The 20,010-nt window shown below is 40.0% G+C and overlaps 2 protein-coding genes across 11 annotated transcripts in view; one reads left to right on the top strand and one right to left on the bottom strand.

Annotated features, from left to right (window-relative positions):
• Nucleotides 1-13,576, top strand: part of spega (striated muscle enriched protein kinase a) — a 128,347-nt gene extending 114,771 nt beyond the window's left edge. For all 10 annotated transcript variants that reach the window (XM_079883273.1, XM_079883272.1, XM_079883270.1 and 7 more), the window contains 5 exons: nucleotides 10-249; nucleotides 354-577; nucleotides 686-761; nucleotides 891-1,040; nucleotides 13,017-13,576. In XM_079883273.1, coding sequence (XP_079739399.1) covers nucleotides 10-249; nucleotides 354-577; nucleotides 686-761; nucleotides 891-1,040; nucleotides 13,017-13,278 — 952 coding nt within the window. In that variant the 3' untranslated portion in view covers nucleotides 13,279-13,576. The remainder of the gene's footprint in view (nucleotides 1-9; nucleotides 250-353; nucleotides 578-685; nucleotides 762-890; nucleotides 1,041-13,016) is intronic.
• A 512-nt stretch (nucleotides 13,577-14,088) lies between these two features.
• Nucleotides 14,089-20,010, bottom strand: part of obsl1a (obscurin like cytoskeletal adaptor 1a) — a 44,852-nt gene continuing 38,930 nt past the window's right edge. Inside the window, exons 22-24 of the mRNA XM_079883279.1 lie at nucleotides 17,525-17,629; nucleotides 16,835-17,101; nucleotides 14,089-15,218 (exon numbers count right to left, since the gene is read on the bottom strand). Coding sequence (XP_079739405.1) covers nucleotides 14,947-15,218; nucleotides 16,835-17,101; nucleotides 17,525-17,629 — 644 coding nt within the window. The 3' untranslated portion in view covers nucleotides 14,089-14,946. The remainder of the gene's footprint in view (nucleotides 15,219-16,834; nucleotides 17,102-17,524; nucleotides 17,630-20,010) is intronic.

The following is a 20,010-nucleotide window of genomic DNA, read 5'->3' as shown; positions in this document are numbered from 1 at the left end:
TTTTGATAGGGGTCGTTTTGGAGTGATAAGAGATTGCAGAGAAAATGCAACAGGGAATATGTTCAAGGCAAAGATAATTCCCTATGATCATCAGACTAAGCAAACTGTCATAAAGGAGTATGAGACCCTGAAGTCCCTTCATTGTGAAAGAATCATGGCCCTACATGAAGCCTATATCACACCTCGCTACCTTGTACTCATAACAGAGTACTGCCCAGGCAAAGAGATCCTGTACAGTCTCATTGACAGGTGAGTATGAGCCTTTCGGGTATTTTTTTTTAGACTGTTTTATTTTAAATAGGATGTGAAAATGAAGTTCAGTGTCTTCAGATGGGTCTTGGTTTCTCTTCCAGATTCTGTTACACTGAAGATGATGTAGTGGGTTTCATTGTCCAGATTCTTCAGGGTTTAGAATATCTCCACAACTGCCAGATTCTTCATCTGGACATTAAGCCAGACAATATCATGGTCACCAACCTCAATGTGATTAAAATCATAGATTTTGGCAGTGCTCAAAGGTTTAACCCTCTCTCACTTCAGCAATACAGCAGAGATATTGGGACTCTGGAGTACATGGGTATGCACATTGTGCAGTTCTTATCATGTGATGTTTCTCTACATAAGGATTTAAAATACATATCCATGTCTTATTGACATTAATGAGATGTTTTCTGCCTTCTTCAAGCTCCAGAAATGCTAAAAGGAGATCTAGTAGGACCCCCAGCAGACATTTGGAGCTTGGGAGTTATTTCCTATATTATGTAAGTCATCTATAAAGGAATTAACCAATAAGCCAACTTTACTATTGTATTATGGTGTATTTCTGAGATAAACAGCTTATCAAACTAGAAAAAAATGGTGTTTATTTTAAGTCACTTTGTTTACTGTAGGCTCAGCGGTAGACATCCTTTCCAAGACAAAGACCCAAAAGTGACAGAGATCAAAATCCATGCAGCAAAGTTTGACTCATCTAAGCTCTACCCAAAGGTGTCCCAAAGTGCCTCCACGTTTTTAAAGAAGATAATAAATTGCTATCAATGGTGAGTATCAATTACACAGCCGGAGCCAGTTGCAACTTAAGTTAAAACCACCCTTAAGTGAAAGAGTTTTCAGACTGTTCCTGGAGCCTCCACAGCATTGCACTTTTTAGATCAGGGGTAGTCAACCCTGCTCTTGGAGTGTTGCCTTCCTGCAGAATTTAGCTCCAGCCCTATTCAAATTCACCTTAACCAGTAGTCAAGGTTTTCAGGATGACTGGAATCTTCCAGGCAGGTGTGTTGGGGCTGGATCCCCTAAAAAAACAATCACATTATAGCCTTGATGACAAAGACATCCCCCTTTTTTTCAATTACTGCTTATGTATACCATAGACATGAATGACTAATTCCGTAAATGGAATTGTAACATTCTGTTATAGTTTTGTTTTCATTTTCATGGAGTTTTAGTTTGTATTTGTTATTTACTGTGTTTCCTTTCATTTGATACCGAAAGATTCAGAATTCAGTTTCTGGTTTCTAAGTAGGTTTTCATTGGTTTCATTTGTTTATTTACACTGTATTTTGGTGTCATACACCGATTGGTCTTCACAGCGCTGCTTCAAGTCGAACACATTTTAAATCTGCAGTGGTCAGGTGGTATAGTGGCCATGTGGTAAAAGACGTAGCTCACAGAAATGTTTCTTCCTTCCTTCACTTGTTTGGATTACTTATTTTTGTTTAATAAATATTGTTTACGGTTACTTGACTGTAACCTTGTTCCCTGAGAAAGCGGAACGAGATGCTGCGCTGCTTAGCGCATTGGGAACGTCTTTAATCGTGACCAGCTGTGAATACAGTGTGTAAACACGTCAATAGAATTGACCCGGAGGCAATATAGCCTCGGTCGGTGACATCATCGGCGTGCACCCGCGACACGGGGCTATAAATAGATGAGCCACAGGTACATCGTCAGATATTTTGTTTGAAGAGCAGTCCTGGGACATCATCAGCACGGCAATGCAGCGCAGCATCTCGTTCCGCTTTCTCAGGGAACAAGGTTACAGTCAAGTAACCGGAAACGTTCCCTTTCGAAAGCTACAGTCGATGCTGCGCTGCTTAGCGCATTGGGAACGAGAATGCCCACGCCGCCGTGCTTGAAGGTGTCTGGACTCCTTACGGTTGTGCAGGTGTGCTCACAAGAACGCAAGAAAGCCCTAGACATTAGCCTGCGATGTCGACTCAAGGACGTGAAAGCCTGGAGTGGCATGAGCATCCAAACTATAAAATCTTAAGAATGTGTGCGGAGAGGACCAGCCTGCCGCATCACAAACAAACTGCAAGGGGGCACCTCTTGCCAAGGCAGCAGAGGAGGAGTGAGCCCTTAGACCCGTTGGCGAAGCTTGGCCGCGCGCCTCATAGGCAAGAGCAATAGCATCCCTGACCCAATGTGACATGGTCTGTTTGGTGGCGGCAGTACCCATATTGCTGCCCCCATAACAAACGAATAGTTGCTCTGAATTACGCCACTGGCTATTGTGGTGGACGTAGGCTTGAAGAGCACGTACTGGACACAGTCTGTAAGATCTATCCTGCTCCGGCGTTGTGAACGGTGGAGGGCAGAAGGCCTCTAGAGTGACTGGATGTACAGCCGAGAATGGTACCTTAGGCAGGTAATCAGAATGAGGATGCAAAATCACTTTCACCATTCCTGGGGCAAAGTCTAAACAGGATGGCGATATTGACAGAGCCTGCATGTCCCCGATTCTTTTTAGAGAGGTTATAGCCATGAGAAAAAAACATTTTTAAGGTCAGAAGTTTGTCAGACGCTGACTCTAGAGGTTCAAAGGGGGTCTCAACCAGACCCTCGAGGACTATAGCTAAGTCCCATGAAGGGATCTTGGTTCTTACGGGAGGTCTCAGTCGTCTGGCCCCACGAATGAAGCGAGTGAGCAGAGGATGTCTCCCGAGTGGTACCCCGTCAACCAAGGCATGGCAAGCCGAAAGAGCGGCCACATAAACCTTGAGAGTGGTGGGGCATGTGCCTGTTGATAATTTTCCCTGCAGGAATTCCAGAACTGAAGCAATCTGGCAGTTGACCGGCTCTGCATTATTTAAGACACACCGTCTTTCAAAGACACCCCATTTGTTGGTATAACTCTTTCTAGTGGAGGAGGCCCTAGCACTTAGAATGGTCTCAACAATGGCAGGCGAAAGCCCAGTGTCCCTCAGTTGGTACCCATCAGGGGCCAAACATGAAGGTTCCAGAGGTTGGGCCTGGGATGGAATATCGTGCCCTCCGTCTGAGACAGAAGGTCTCTCCTCTCCGGAATCGTCCATGGCGAGCCGTTGAGGAGAGATATTATCTCGGAGAACCAAACTCTGGCTAGAACTCCTGGGAGCAGAGAAAACTGGAGGAAACACATACAGGCACATTCTGGGCCATGTGTGCGCCATCGCATCCAGACCCAGTGGGGCTGGGTGACTCAGATATAAGTAGAGGAGACATTACGCTTTCTGATAAGAGGCGAAGAGGTCCACCTATGCTTCGTAAAATCTGGTCCAAATCTGTTTGACTACTTCTGGGTGGAGTTTCCATTCCCCTATCGGTAGTTTCTGTCTGGACAGTAAATCCGCTCCCACATTCAGGTGCCCTGAGATGTACACTGTCCTGAGTAACAGGAACTTTTCCTGGGCCCAGAGAAAGATCTGCCTCGCTATTCTGTTCAGATTGCGTGAGCACAAACCTCCCTGGCGATTTATGTAATAGACTGCCGCTGTGCCGCACTAGGACATGACAGTCTCTCAACTGAGGGAGAAAGTATTTCAGGGCCAGAAATACAGTCATCAGTTTGAGGCAGTTGATGTGCCGATTGAGCTGATGACCCTCCCATTCCCCTTGAGCTGGACGACCACTTAAGACCGCTCCCCAGCCCATCAGGGAGGCGTCTGCCGTTAGCATTCTGCGACAGCAAGACACACCTAAAGTGGGACCCAAAGCAAGGAAACGGGGTCTGAACCACATAGAAAGGGATCGAAGCCTCAGCGCGTAACCCTTACCATAAGCATGGATTTTAGAAAGTGCACGAAGCGTTCAGCGCGTGACTTACCATAAACATGGATTTTCAGAAAGGACACGAAGCACTCAGCGAGTGCTCTTGCCTTTATTTGCCCTTGGGGATTATATAGTTGAAATCCCCTGTTTTGAGCCACAAAAGAAGTGGTCTCATGTGCAAAAAGGCCCAGAGGAATCACTGTGGACGCAGCTGCCATGAGACCTATGTAATGTCCTGACCTAGCCAGATGTTGCTTAGGGTGTTAAAATTGGTCTTGACACGGTCTTATAACAAACATTTTCTACTTTTCCTCACTGAGAAGCACTACTGCTCAAACCTCATAGTTACAACGCGGACTGTTGAGCAGACGCGTCTCAAGCCTGTTAGTGATCCAACGCTGGATACTCTTATAGGTTACGTCCGTGGATCACGGCTGAACGCGTCTTCTCAACACTCACTTACAAACACGCTACATTAGGTAAGAGTAAGGTGCACAGTCACTGCTTTCCTGGTGCTCGTGTTTCTGAAATCGCTGCTCACGTTCCCGAGATTCTGAACGATAACGAGCGCGTCGGAACTGTGGTCTTGCACGCGAGAGTGAACGACATCAGGCTGCGCCAGACGGAAGTTCTGAAGAAAGACTTCAGGAATCTGATCGATACGGTACGCAGCACATCGCCTGATATAACGATCATTGTGTCAGGACCGCTTCCCACGTACCGTCTAGGACATGAAAAGTTTAGTAGATTATTCGCGCTAAATGAATGGTTAACGTCATGGTGCAATGAGCAGAAACTGCTCTTTGTAAATAATTGGAATCTGTTTTGGGAGCGTCCTAGGCTTTTCCGTGCTGATGGCTTACACCCAAGCAGATTCGGAGCGGATCTTCTGTCGGATAACATCTCCAAAATGTTAAATACCTTTTGACTAGTAACCAAAAGCCCAAATCATAGTCTCTGCTGCACCAAATTAACTGATATAAATACTAGTGTACAACATTGCATAGAAATTGTGTCTATTCCTCGTTTAGTGCGATCAAATCATAAATCTACTGCAGGATCTAGGAAAAATCTAATTGTTATTAAAACAGAAAATGTTGCTATTAGTAAACAAAAACAATTTCTAAAGCTAGGTCTTTTAAACATTAGATCACTCACACCTAAGGCAGTTATTGTAAATGAAATAGTCACAGATCGTGAGCTTAGAATTATAAGGTTCTATCTCCGTTTAGGGTAGTTCCGAGATATTGAGCATCAAAGTTTTTACATCCCAGCTGGCAAAACTGAGATGGAACCTTTTTATTTTATTAATAACTACTAACAAAATATTTGTTTACAAAAATAACACCACACAGGCATTAATAAACACCTAATGGATCAGATTATGTCAAAAACTCAATTTCGACCAAAAGTGGAGATAGAACCTTATAATTCTAAGCTCACGAGATAATAGCATCGATGTACTTTGCCTTACTGAAACCTGGCTTAAACCAAATGATTATTTCGGTCTAAATGAGTCTACTCCATCAGGATACTCCTATAAACATGAGCACCGTCTGATTGGTCGTGGCGGCGGTGTTGCAACAATCTATAGAGATTTTCTTAGTGTTACTCAGAAAACGGGTTATAAGTTTATTTAATTTGAAGTACTTGTACTAAATGTTACGCTCTTAGATGCTAAAAAAACATCCCTATTATCTTTAGCCTTGGCTACCGTATATAGACCGCCTAGGCCTTACGCTGATTTCCTAAAAGAATTTGCAGATTTTCTCTCAGACCTATTGGTCAATGTCGATAAAGCATTAATTGTTGGAGATTTTAACATACACGTAGATAATCAAAATGATGCGTTAGGGGCTGCGTTTATAGATTTATTAAACTCCTTTGGGGTTAAGCAAAACGTTACCGGACCAACTCATCGTTTTAATCATACACTCGATTTAATTATATCACATGGAACTGATCCAACCGATATAGATATCATTCCACAAAGTGATGATGTCACTGACCATTACATGGTAACTTGCATATTACGTACTCCTGTAATATATCATGCTGCGCCGCGTTATCGATTAGGCAGAACAATCCTTCCATCCACCATAGATAATTTTTCAAATTGCTTATCGGATCTGTCTCAGATGCTCAGTGAACCCAAACAAACAGATGAACTAGAGGAACTAACCAGCACTATGAGCACCATTCTCTCTGGAACACTGGATATTGTTGCACCTATTAGACTAAAAAAGGTCAGAGAGAAAATTAAAGCACCATGGTACAACAATACTACGCGTGTTCTAAAGAGAGAAACCCGTAATTTAGAGCGTAAATGGAAACAAACGTCACGTTATAAAAAGGCCCTAAAAGTAGCCAGGGCTGAGCACCTCTGCAATCTAATAGAAAATAACCAAAACAATCCTAGGTTTTTATTTAACACCGTGGCTAGACTAACAAATAAACAAGCGTCACCTGAACAAAATATTCCGTTACAGTTTAGTAGTAATGATTTCATGAATTTTTTCACTGAGAAAATAGAAAACATCAGAACCACAATTGTAAACGTTCAATCCTCAATCGCGCCTTATAACTCAGCCTCGATTATCACCCCGCAAGAACAATTACAGTGCTTTACAACTGTAGAACAAATAGAGTTAAATAAACTTATCACTTCCTCTAAAACAACAACATGTTTATTAGATCCCATACCAACTAAACTACTGAAAGAAGTGTTACCTATAGTGGAAGAGCCTCTCCTCAATATTATTAACTCGTCTTTAACTTTAGGTCATGTTCCAAGAACATTTAAACTGGCAGTTATAAAACCACTCATTAAGAAACCACAATTAGACCCAAATAACCTAGCAAATTATAGACCAATTTCAAATCTTCCTTTTATGTCTAAAATACTAGAAAAAGTGGTGTCTGCCCAACTAGGCTCTTTCTTACAAGAAAATGACATCTATGAAAAGTTTCAGTCTGGATTCAGGCCGCACCATAGCACTGAAACTGCGCTCGTTAAAATCACAAATGATTTACTCTTAGCTTCTGACCAAGGCTGTATCTCAATACTAGTTTTACTTGATCTTAGTGCTGCGTTCGATACTATAGATCACACAATACTCTTAGATCGACTACAAAATTATACTGGTGTTCAAGGACAAGCATTAAGCTGGTTCAGATCATACCTATCTGACCGATACCATTTTGTCTATTTAAATGGAGAAAAATCGATCATAACTCCAGTAAACTATGGAGTGCCGCAAGGATCTGTGTTAGGCCCTCTATTATTCTCCATATATATGCTGCCACTTGGAAATATTATAAGGAAACATGGAATTAGTTTCCATTGTTATGCTGATGACACTCAAATAGGCCTATATATTTCATCACGGCCGGATGAAAACGCTAAATTATCCAAATTGACAGAGTGTGTTAAAGATATAAAAGATTGGATGACGCGCAATTTTCTTTTATTAAATCCTGACAAGACAGAGGTAATACTTATCGGTTAAAAAAACCGCCCACAAAACCTCTCACAATACAACTTTAACATAGTAGGATGTCCTGTTACTTTATCCTCTACAGTAAAAGACCTGGGTGTTATACTTGACTGCAACCTGTCTTTTGAAAATCATATTTCATATGTTACAAAAACAGCCTTTTTCCACCTTAGAAACATTGCTAAGCTACGTAATATGCTATCTGTTTCTGATGCAGAAAAGTTAGTTCATGCGTTCATGACCTCGAGACTAGATTACTGTAATGCTTTATTAGCTGGTTGTCCTGCATCCTCAATAAACAAGCTACAGTTAGTCCAAAATGCCGCCGCTAGAGTTCTTACTAGATCAAGAAAATTTGACCATATAACACCAATTCTATCATCACTACATTGGTTACCTATAAAGTTCCGTATTAATTACAAGGTATTGCTACTGACTTATAAAGCCCTAAACGGCTTAGCTCCAGTTTATTTAACGGATCTTCTATCGCCCTATAATCCATCGCGCTCTTTAAGATCACTAAATTCGAGGCTTTTGGTCATACCTAGGATATCCAGATCCACCAAAGGAGGGAGATCATTTTCACATTTAGCTCCAAAACTCTGGAATAGCCTTCCTGATACTGTTCGTTGCTCAGACTCGCTCTCCCAGTTTAAAACTAGATTAAAGACGCATCTCTTCAGCCAGGCATTTATATAATATTTTTATATAATATTTTTAATCTTACAGTTAAATCCGGTCTCTAGTTCATAAACGCCAGAGGAGAACTGGCCCCCGACTGAGCCTGGGTTCTCCCAAGGTTTTTTTTCTCCATTAGGTCACCTGATGGAGTTTTTCGGTTCCTTGCCACTGTTGCCTTTGGCTTGCTCAGTTGGGGATACTTAATTTAATCAATCAATCAACAATACTATTGATCAGCATTACCAAACGTGGACGTTTTACACTAGAAACAAACACTGATGTACTATTTTATTTAATACTGTGAAGCTGCTTTGATACAATCTGCATTGTGAAAAGCGCTATATAAATAAAGATGACTTGACTTGACTTGACACGAGCGGGAGACAATTGTGCCCCCGATGGCGACAGAGTCCCATTTAACCCCAAGCATGTTACCCTCAGGGCGGGAGAGAGTACGCTCTTCTTGGCGTTGCATCTCAGCCCCCTAGAGAGAAGATGAGCGTAGATCGATCTCAGTGTCGAAGCGCAAGCTCTTAAGACTGGGCCAGTATCAGCCAATCGTTTATGTAACATGGCTAGGTCGAATGGAGGGACCCGATATTGGTAAGCTTTGCCCCCAAAAGCAAACTTGGGAACCTCCTGTGTTGTGGCAATATTTCTATATGAAAGTATATGTCCTTCAGATCGATCATGACGAACCAAACGTGATGTTGAATTTATGACACGATTGTCTTTACAGTTAACGTCTTGAACTTGAGCGCTTTAACCGTACGTTTTAAGCCTCGAAGATCGGAGATTAGACGCAACCCCCCATTCTTCTTGGGGACCAGGAAGTATCTGCTTTAATAGCCTGACTCTCTCTCTGGAAGAGGAACATGTTCTATGGCCTCTTTGCTCAGCAGAGATTGTAGCTCTTGTGACAGTACATGTGCCAGTTCCGGTCTCACGGAAGTGGATACCACGGCGTTGAAACACGGAGGACGATTAATAAATTGGATTCTGTATCCTATTTGTACTGTACTTAATACCCACACAGAAAAACCTGGCAGAAGTTTCCACGCTGCCAGACTCTCTGAGAGTGGTATCAATTTAGCACTTCCTTTTGAGGGGATGTTAGATGTTCCGTGTCCTGGATGACAGCAGGAAGCAACAGAACATCTAACATTTCGCTGGAAACCGCTGCCACCCGAATCACCAGAGGTGGCGAGAAAGTACAGTGGTTTCGTGAGGGTGTCAGGTAGGAGCTGTTTGATTTACATGCCTCGTTCCGTCGGGGCACACCCCCACAGACCTGGGACAAAACAACCCTCAGGATTTTGTCTTAGGTCTATTATGCGGCTGCTGAGTGCAACGAGCAGGTCCCCAGTGTTTTTGAGGGGGAGCGCAGCCCGCTACACTCTGCTTTTGAACCCTCCTAAAAATGACGATGAGCAAAAAGAAGAAGTGTCTCTTCGGAATGGCCCATCATCGTAACCACACACCCCTGCACCCTTGACAGTCTTAATACGTCGAGGGCACAAAGATGCACGAAGAATAAGGTTTTCCCCATGAACTAATTAATGTCATGGAGATCCTCAAGGAGGGCAGTCTAGCTATAATCCGGCCATTACACGAGTCACCACCTCGAGAACCTCTCAAACGTTTTATCATAACGAGAGAAGTGTTCGGAGGCAGCTTTAATTTCTCAGAATTAAATGTGGCCAAAGAACAGCCAGACAATATTATACTATATATATATAATACATACATATATACAATTATATTATATTATATAAAATATATATACACACAATACCAGTTCCTCAGCAATAAACACATCCCAATCAGACAAGCAAACACGGTCTGGATGATAGCTGTGTTTAAATCTTTCATAAGATCAGCCTGGTATGCCTTTAACACAGCCATGGTGTACAACGCAGTACCAGCCTGACTGCTGAAAATGCATCTGATAATGTGATCCCAGGGGAGAGATAGCCCGCGAGCGTCTCTCCACTGAGGCAGTAAATCGCATGCCCTCGCACTCGCGATAGAATGGCTCGATGTCGAGGACACAAGACACAAATATTTACAATCTTTATTTATAGACTGTGAGTGTTTTATGGGACTCTTTTTGTTGTGATCAGATTAATCTGGCCACTGCACGAGCGATCGCCCCGAGCAGTTCTCCTTTCATCATCACGGGAGAAACGCTCGGAGGCGGCAAACTCACGAGATTCAATGTCCTCTGCCCAAGCCGAAGAAGCGCCGAGGCACGCTTCGGTAGTCAGGCAAAAGGACATCGGAATCTGGAGAGAGAGCGAGCGATAGGGATGCACCATCTCTCGCTTCTCAGCCAGATCGATACGCGAGCCCCACAATCATTGTGGGCGCTACCCCTTTGAAATAAGCAAAGCAAACGCGAAGCACTTTTAAAGGGGTGGTTTACTGCTTTTTTTCTTTGCATGATTGTGTTTATGGGGTGCAATATAACATGTCTTCGGGTTGTTGTTGTTTTTAAAGCCTTATTTTTCATAAATTTCACCTTTATTGTAAGCCGTTTTCTCCTCTGTCATTTGAACGACCGGTTGACTTCCTGATTCTATGAAACCACTCCCTCAGAAACAGGCAATGGGCTCAGATTGGTTAGTTGGGCCGGTGTGTTGTAATTGGCTAAACTGCGTAGTGCACGTTGTCGGAAAGTTCACGCCCATTACCTTTACGGGCGAAAGTTGCATTGTGCTCCGGTCAAATGTAAATAATGGTGTCAATACTGCCGTATCAGTTTGAGCCAGAATCAGACCCAGAAAGCAGCAATAAAGAGAGTCAAGCAGAACCTCCGCAAACACGGCTCTTACAAAACGTTTCTGAATGGTAAGTTTTTCTATTATTATTCTATTCTACTATTATTATATAAGAATTTCGATACTCTGTTACTTGAAAATGCTACTGCTGCTTGTTAGCTTTTGAGATACGATTTTCTCCTGATTAAACATTTAATATACATGACTGAGTAATACCGTTTTTTTAAAGTTATTGTTTTATCGATTACATATAATTTTTTTAACTTTATACACGTTTGTCTTATACACACAAAATAGCATCGAACTAACTGGCTACTATAAACAAACAGCGTTGGTTTACGTTCTTGATCAAATCGAAAAATTCCGTCATAAAGTATACATGGAAAATACATTTACAAAATTAGTACAGAATTACAAATTCAGGTCCAAAATGTTTGTACGCGTTTGTCATAGACACACAAACTAAGTGGCTACTAAAGCCAGCGCTGGCATTTGTTTACGTCCTTGATAAAACTAAAACATTACGTCTGAAATTATACATGCAAATACATTTAAAATTATTAAGTCTTACTTACAGGTTGTGGCCCAACAACTGCTGCCTCTGGTTTTAAAGTTGGAACTGCTTCATGTTTTAGTAACAGTTTCTTGTTGAATCCGGCATTGAATTCGTGGAGATTCTGGAAGCTGTCTTCCCGTAAAATGCGCAGCACAGAGAGCTAAATTACGATTGTAATTTTCAGGAACATAATCAAACATACATTTTAGCCATTGTTGACGAACTACAGCGTCCGTAGGAAGCCCAGACACAGAAGACCTGACAGCTGGGTGAAAATAACACACTTTCGACGGCATAGCTACAGCTCTCCACTCTAACTCTTCCTCTTCGACAAAGCCGCAGAAACATGACCATGCCCCCTTTTTTGCATATTCCGGAGGGAGGGTTGATGTGGGTTAGTTACGTATAAAACCCGGGAAGTATCTCGTTGTAGTCCCATTCGAGTCGTTTTGTAGGCATTAAACTTCCTGATTTTTAAAAGAAGATATCTCTGCTTACGTTGAACTTTCAGCGCAGCAACTTTGCAGATACTGTTCATACACCAGCAGCAACAGTACACACTATTTAAAATGAAAAAAGTGAAATCGCAATCAACCACCCCTTTAACTGTGAACATTCCACTGTGCTCGCAATCATGCTCAAATGCAAGGGCAGCATGCTCTTTCCCCAAACAAACAAAGCAGTAAGTGTGTGTATCCAGTTCTGACATAGTACGAGAAAATGAACACTTTTAAACCAGCTGATTTCTTTTAACTTGGACTCTTTTCACTTGTATGTTGAGATGAGAAAGAGAGAAATCTGCACACTGCCAGTTTTGAACACTAACTCCTAACAAAGATCTTAAGTGAGTTTGTAGAGAGAGAGATTGCTTGACACACATACACAGAGTGGTCTGAAAACAAAAGACCTGACGATGCACCTGTGGCTCATCTATTTATAGCCTCGTGTCGCGGGTGCGCGCCGATGACGTCACCGACCGAGGCTATATTGCCTCCGGGTCAATTCTATTGACGTGTTTACACACTATATTCACAGCTGGTCACGATTAAAGACGTTCCCAATGCGCTAAGCAGTGCAGCATCGACTCCCTTCATCATTATCTTCAACCATCCGTGACAGGATTGGTTGCAATATTGTCCATGACATCTGTTACAAAACTTTTTAGTTGTAAACTCCAAGTATAGCTCAGTCCAAAAAAAATTTATTAATGGCAAACATGTTGAAGATTAGCGAAAAGGCTGTCAGTTCCCTTATTCCCTTATGTCCCATTATAGGAATAAGCCGTTTTCTCACAAAAGCAGTTTATTCAACATACTGAAGTCTTTTTTATTATTATTGAACAATTATATAGTAGATATGTGAAAGACACAGAATTTTGTTTTATACTGGATATATCCATAGATATGAAGAGTAATGAGGGTAACCATGAAATATCCCAATAATTTTTACTGATTTTATGGACTCTTTCCCCAGGTGCCGACCCACCATTAAGGACTGCTTCAAACATTCATGGCTTCATGACTCGTATTTAAAGAAACTGCGTCGACAGACCTTGACTTTCACTACAACACGGCTCAAAGAATTCCTGGGGGAGCACCAGCGCAGATGTGCTGAGTCAGCTACTAAACACGAGGTCCTTCTCAGAGTCCACCAGAGTGGGCCTTCATCCCCAGCCTCATCTACCAATCCTAGCTCACCAAGCACACATATCAGTGAAGAAAAACAAGGACTTTGAACAGTATAAGAAAATTAAGTCTTTCAGCGCTGGTAAATGTCTGGAAATTCTATCCAGGAGCTTTCTCAATGACAAATAATATGAGTTGAAGAACAAACTGTACTCTATCTCAAGAAAAAAAAGAGAAAAAAAACAGACTACATGTTAAGGGTGATAATAGGAAAGTTGGTCGATAGCTAATCGACAAGTAACAGTTGTATCAAGGTGACGGACATTACATAAAGAGCAATCCTGGATTAATTAACTTTGGATCAGTGATTGTACCAGAATGATTTATATATATATATATATATCCATAGAACAATTATATATATAATATCATTAAGTATGTATGTAGGTTGCAATTGGTGATGCATCCATTTGAACTTGAATTGAGTATCATTTTAAGAATTGTAGAAGCAAGTAATAAGAGTTGTCCATGAAGAAGAATACAGTAATACTGTTTTCTACATTTACTGAGAAGAGATTTTCTTTTGAGAATTATTTTAATGCAGTTGTCTGCAGTGTAAAATGCTGATTTGTCAATGTTTTAAATATATAGAGTGTCAGCAACATAATATACTTTTAAGTTTAGAAAGAAATTATGCTCTGGTGTTCCAAGATGTTTCAAAGTTTATTTATGGAAGCCGTTACTGTAAAACCAAGAATGAAAATGTTCTTCTTGCTCATTATGTCACTATGTCTGTGTAAATCTTAGATGTATGTTTACATTAGATTTTATATTTCAAACTTTGTATATCACACTGTGTTTGCCATTTCCTTCGATACATTCAATTTCAGTATAGAATTTTTGCTGTTTCGCTTTTGCTGTTTTTGTAAAAAAAAAAAAAAAAAAAAAAGGAATAGTATGGGTACTATGATAACAGGTATAAGTATATATTTACATATTTTTTGTCCACTTTCTATGGAAGTATTCTTTCAACAGAATTAAAAATAAAACAGGTTAATTGAAGACATAAAATCTACATTTTATAACAGATGGGTATTATTATTTTTATGGGATATCACTTTTACAGCAGCATCGTTAGTATGTTGGTATAGTTGCATATGATATAAGCTATGATATCAGTGCTGTTTTCATTTAACTAAATCCAGAAAAGGTTACATTTTAAACAAACATTACCTTTTTTGCGTCTATAAAATAGAACCTTCTGTCATTTCTGTCATTCTATTCTGTAAAATATTAAAAATTATAAATTCTATAAAACGTTTTCCATCCATCCATTAGACATTACATACGTTCTCCTCTTTATCAGCATTTTTGAGAGAGTTGTTACATTAAATTATTGTGTGGTTCTACTACACAAAATGGCATAAAGAGGAAATCCTCAAGTTTTAATCCCTGTGCATCTTCATATACTTTCATGTCCACATTGAGTTTACAGTCACACTTGCTTCCTATCACATTCTGTTCTGACTCCATACAGACAACCATCAGGTTTAAATTATAACTTTTCTCTCTCAAATATCAATCCCTTTCAGGAGTAAATGTGTGCAGTGGCTAGTCTATTTCTCTTTCGATATCACATCTCACTTTTTAACTTTGAGGTAAACAGGTTAAAAGATCTAAGAGCATTACTTTAATTTGCTTGATATGATCACACATCCATTTATATATACTACTTCCCTCTCTTTTATACTGTCATGTGCGTGACCTTTGATAATTCACTAAAGCACTGTCAGTTTGGCACTAGTCTTGGCTTTCCCTGTGGTAAACTTGACTGTCCCACTCATGTCAGAGCTGGTGTTTTTGAATGTCAGTTTGTGGACTGTCCCTTGGTTCTCTATTCGAATATTGGGCCCAGACTGCAGGTTCTCCCCATTTAATGTCCAGATAGGAGGCTTGATGAGGGTCACGGACACTTCACACTGGAAGCAAGCTGTTTCAGGAGCTCTCACTTCCACATCCTCTATATCCTTCACCACTAGGATAGACTGGGCTATGAAGTCAAAAAGCAGAAAGTTTAAACTATGACCTTAAAAGGGATAGTTCACTTTAAAATGAAAATTACCCCATGATTTATTCACCCTCAAGTCATCCTACGTGTATGACATTCTTCTTTCAGACGAATACAATCGGAATTATATAAAAAAATGACCTGACTCTTCCAAGCTTTATAATGGCAGTGAATAGCCGTTTCTGTTTTGAAGTCGATCAAAGTGCATCCATCCATGATAAAAGTAATCCACACGGCTCTGGGGGTTAATAAAGGCCTTCTGAAGTGAAACGATGTGTTTGTGTAAGAAAAATATCCATTATCGACTAAAATAACTAGCTTCTGACAGACGACCGTACGCATATTACGCAAGTCACCTTGCGCCACAAGAGTAACCCATGACGCATGTATGACGTAGGATGTAGGAGTATCGTAAGTTTAGATGCCTCTCGCGGTTCAAACAAATAGGGCTGGGCAACAAAATCAAGCTCCTCCGACATTTCTCCTTAAAAAAAATATTTTTAGATTTCTAATTCGTGACTGGTGTTTTGTTTTGCTCTATCCGCTGCGCTTCCACGTTCGTCATTACGTTGTGCATCAGTTCAAGGTTTACTCTTTCGCCATAAATCGATGCATATGGCCATCTGTCGGAAGCTAGTTATTTTAGTTCGATAAAGTTTTAAGTATGGATATTTTTCTTACACAAGCGCATTGCTTCGCTTCAGAAGGCCTTTATTAACCCACCAGAGCCTTGTGGAGCACTTTAATCATGGATGGATGCTCTGTGATGGACTTCAAAACAGAAATGGCCATTCACTGCCATTATAAAGCTTAGAAGAGCCAGGACATTTTTTTTATACAGTGCTATGCATAAGTTTAGACACCCATACTAAAGTTGACTAAAAAGAGGAATAAAAAATCATCTTTTGGAAACTGAACTTAATGCCTTAATTTAAAAAATTAGGAAAAATCCAACCTTTAAGGACACCAATTTTCTTTGTGAATGAATAATGTATCGTAAATAAATAAATGTTCTTCCTTAAAATACAGATTCCAAAGGCCAAGGGAACTTTATCAGGATGCATAGTATCCTGGATCCATGAAGTAACTGGCCTTTAAAAATAAAAATCTGCCTGGCTCTATGGGAATTTAACATAGGGGTGTCCAAACTTATGCACCCTGTATTTTAAGGAAGAACATTTATTTATTTACGATACATTATTCATTCACAAAGAAAATTGGTGTCCTTAAAGGTTGGATTTTTCCTAATTTTTTTAATTAAGGCATTAAGTTCAATTTCCAAAAGATGATTTTTTATTCCTCTTTTTAGTCAACTTTAGCATGGGTGTCTAAACTTATGCATAGCACTGTAACTCTGATTCTATTTGTCTGAAAGAAGAATGTCATAAACACCTAGGATGGCTTGAGGGTAAGTAAATCATGGGCTAATTTTCATTTTTGGGTGAACTAACCCTTTAATGCCATGCATATCTCTTTTAATTTCTCAAATCAAATGAATTTAAATAATGCCTTAATAATTAGTTTTAATAATCTATTTTGCATACTAAAATCATTGATACATAATAAAAATTGTCATTTTCGATCCAAACAATTCTCACCTTCAACCAACAGCTTGGCTGTGCATGTGTGCTCCCCAACCTCAATACTGTAGGTTCCTTCATCCTCCAATGCCACCTGGTGGATGACAAGTTTATGGTAACAGCCTTCTTGTATCATCTCCATGTGTTCTGTGGATTCCAACTCTTCATCCCCTTTGTACCAGGTGACGTCACAATTTGGTGATGATACAGTGCATTCCAGAATGACTCGATGCTTTTCCAGTGCTGTTCGATCCCTGAGGGGACGGACAATGCTAAGAGGAAGCTCTGAGAAAACAGATATTGACAAAGGATTTTTGGTGGGATTAGATAATTGGTAAAACTTTACTATATGGTATAATTTGTTAACATTAGTTAATGCATTAGTTAACATTAACTATGAGCAATACAATTGTACAGCATTTACATTGTTAATGTTTGTTAATAAAAATAAAATTGTTCAATGATTGTTCATCTTAGTTCACAGTGCTTTAAATAATGTTTTCAGATACAACTTAAAAATGTATTTGTAAATGTAGAAACTAACATTAAGATTAACAAATGCTGTAGAAGTATTGTTCATTGTTAATTCATCTTATCCAGTATCTAATGTTAACACATGAAACTATTTGTAAAGCTTTACCAAATAATCTTTTGAATCACTATGAATGCAGAATTATATTCAAGTAAAGTACTTATTTTATACAATACCTTCAACATCAAGATAAGCAACTGACTCCACTTGTTTGGAAACAAATTTGACTTCTCCAGAATCTTCAGCCTTGACGTTGCATATAAGCAGGAAGTGCTTTGTGCCTATTTAAATGGTAAAAGAAAAATAACTCTTTCCTTTTTCAAGTTTAATTTAAAGTCTGATATTGTACATAATTCCAGCAGAAAAATAATAAAGGATCAGTTCTATGTAGGCTATATGTGGCCGGATAAGTGATTTGGCCTGCCGATTGGTCCTTGTTGAGTGGGGCTTTGATACTCCAATAAGGGGGAAGTGGCCGTAATATTTAAGGACCCTTATTTTGACGGGTTTTATGGGTCCTCGTAGGCCTGGGTTCTTCCTTCCTGGCGTTTTTGTTTCGGTTCTCGGTCCCCTTTAAGGTATGTTACTCTCTCTTTCTGCAGTGTAAATACACGGATTACTTTAGTAATGTGCTTCATTTATAGTTTATTTATAGCGGGGCTGGTGGCGATGGCAGTGTAACAGGTTTCTGGCGGAGTTGCTTTCAGGTACGTTGATATATACATCTAAAGCTCTATCGCTGGTGTTTGGGGTAATCATTATGCCACGTTTAGCAGTAAGAACGCGTTGGCAGCTGATGCGGGTGAACGCTGGCCAGTAAACAGAGCCGCAGCCCGGTTGTGAGTAACCATACAGCGCTGCGTTTGATCATGATTCTACCTAAACCGTAAGTAATCTCTCCCTTGTTCACATTCGGGGTTCGGGACATAAAGGTTGACTTGTGTCTCGTTGTTGAAGGTGAATGGAGAATGGATCATCGCGGTCTCTGGAGGACGCTGCACGTGACGCCGCTGCTGTTTTGCTTCCCGGCAACGTTTTCTGTTTAATTTGTTTACAGTGTATTTGTGCTGTTGGACTAACGCCTGGCGATTATATGGCATTATACGGAATGGTGTCCGAAAACTTGGTCCATAAATCAAACACGCTTGCATATAATAATATGAAACTCCGTACACATATAGATCTCATCGGGCCGAACAACTTTGTCCTGGTCAAGTTTTACGCCAGCCCAACAGGAAGTCGGCTATTATGGGTTGTTTGGAAAACGCTTGCTGTGGAATGTGAAATACTCCTCCTAGAAAATTCACCGTGTCCCCTCCAAACTCGGTGTGCATGTAGTCAAGACTTTGAGGATGCTAAATTGCGGACGGATTTGATATCTCGAACGGTTTGGCCGTGGCGAGGAATCGAATTTATGGCAAGAAAAGAGAAACACGAAGTGGAATAACTTCTGCATACATTAACTGATCTTGATGAAACTTCAGCAGTGTGTTCGTGGTAAGAGGCCGATCAGATGGATGTAACTATTGTGAGTCAAAGTTATAGCGCCACCAACTGGCAGCAGGAAGTGTGTCACTTTCAACATGCTTTTGACAAAAGTGGGGGGGTGGTTAGTTTTAACTACAGTAAAAAAAAATAATTGTTTTTATATTGTTCTTATAAAGCCGGACAACTTTCTAATTTACATTCATTAGCTCCGGCCATCAGGAAGTCAGATATTTTGGTATGAATGTGGATTTTTTTTTTTTTTGCAAATTCCATTCCTCTTAAACTATTTGTTTTATTCCCACCAAACTTTTTCAACATGATGAAAATACATTAAATATACTAAATTGTGAATGGATAATAAATATCTCAAACGGTTTTGCTATGGCGAGGGATTAAATTAATGTCCAAAAAGGAAACACTAAAAGCCTCAAATCTTATAAAAATGTAATTCTATACCATTTATTTCTATATAAAAGTATACAAATATCACAACTAAACCCATTTTATTCTGTTTTTGCAATTTAAGAAGAATGAAAAAGTTAAAAACAGGCTATTTAGTGCTATTTGGTTAAACAAAAAAGCAAACATAGGGCTATACTGCCCTCTTGTGTCCAAAAGGACATCAAAATAGTATATAAAACTTTTTACCAGGCAGGCCAATATTGTATTTAAATATACATTTATTAGGTATGTGTCTGAGGATATTTTCCCACCGGTTAATCGACGTGTGACACGAGCGGGTGCTTTTAAATCGCTAATATAAAAGTGAAAGAAAAATACAGACGTCCACACTGACATTGATAATGTTGCACACACAAATCACACACACGTTGTAAAGAATGATGCTTTTAAACAACACTAAACCGCCATTAGGTGTCGCCAGGCATCCATCTTAATAAGCGAGTCATTGATTCATTCGTTCAAACGATTCGTTCGAATGAGTTGGTCATGATTAAGATATGTTTATGGATTGATCATTCAATCTTTGAGTCAACCGATTCGTTAAAAATGCTGAATCGTTCAGTTATAAGAAAACACGTGGTGCGTGATGGAATTTTGCGGTGATCTTTGTTTAACTATTTTTGCTGCTGAAACAGAACAAAAACAGTCAATATTGCATCTAAAATGTAAGTGACTTAATTGGAACTGTTTATTAACCTGTTGTATGAAATCA

The sequence above is a fragment of the Squalius cephalus genome (genome assembly GCF_949319135.1).
Source record: "Squalius cephalus genome assembly, chromosome: 10".
Classification (NCBI taxonomy): Eukaryota; Metazoa; Chordata; class Actinopteri; order Cypriniformes; family Leuciscidae; genus Squalius; species Squalius cephalus.
Note: the sequence above shows the minus strand (reverse complement) of the source record. Positions and strands in the feature narration are given on the sequence as shown.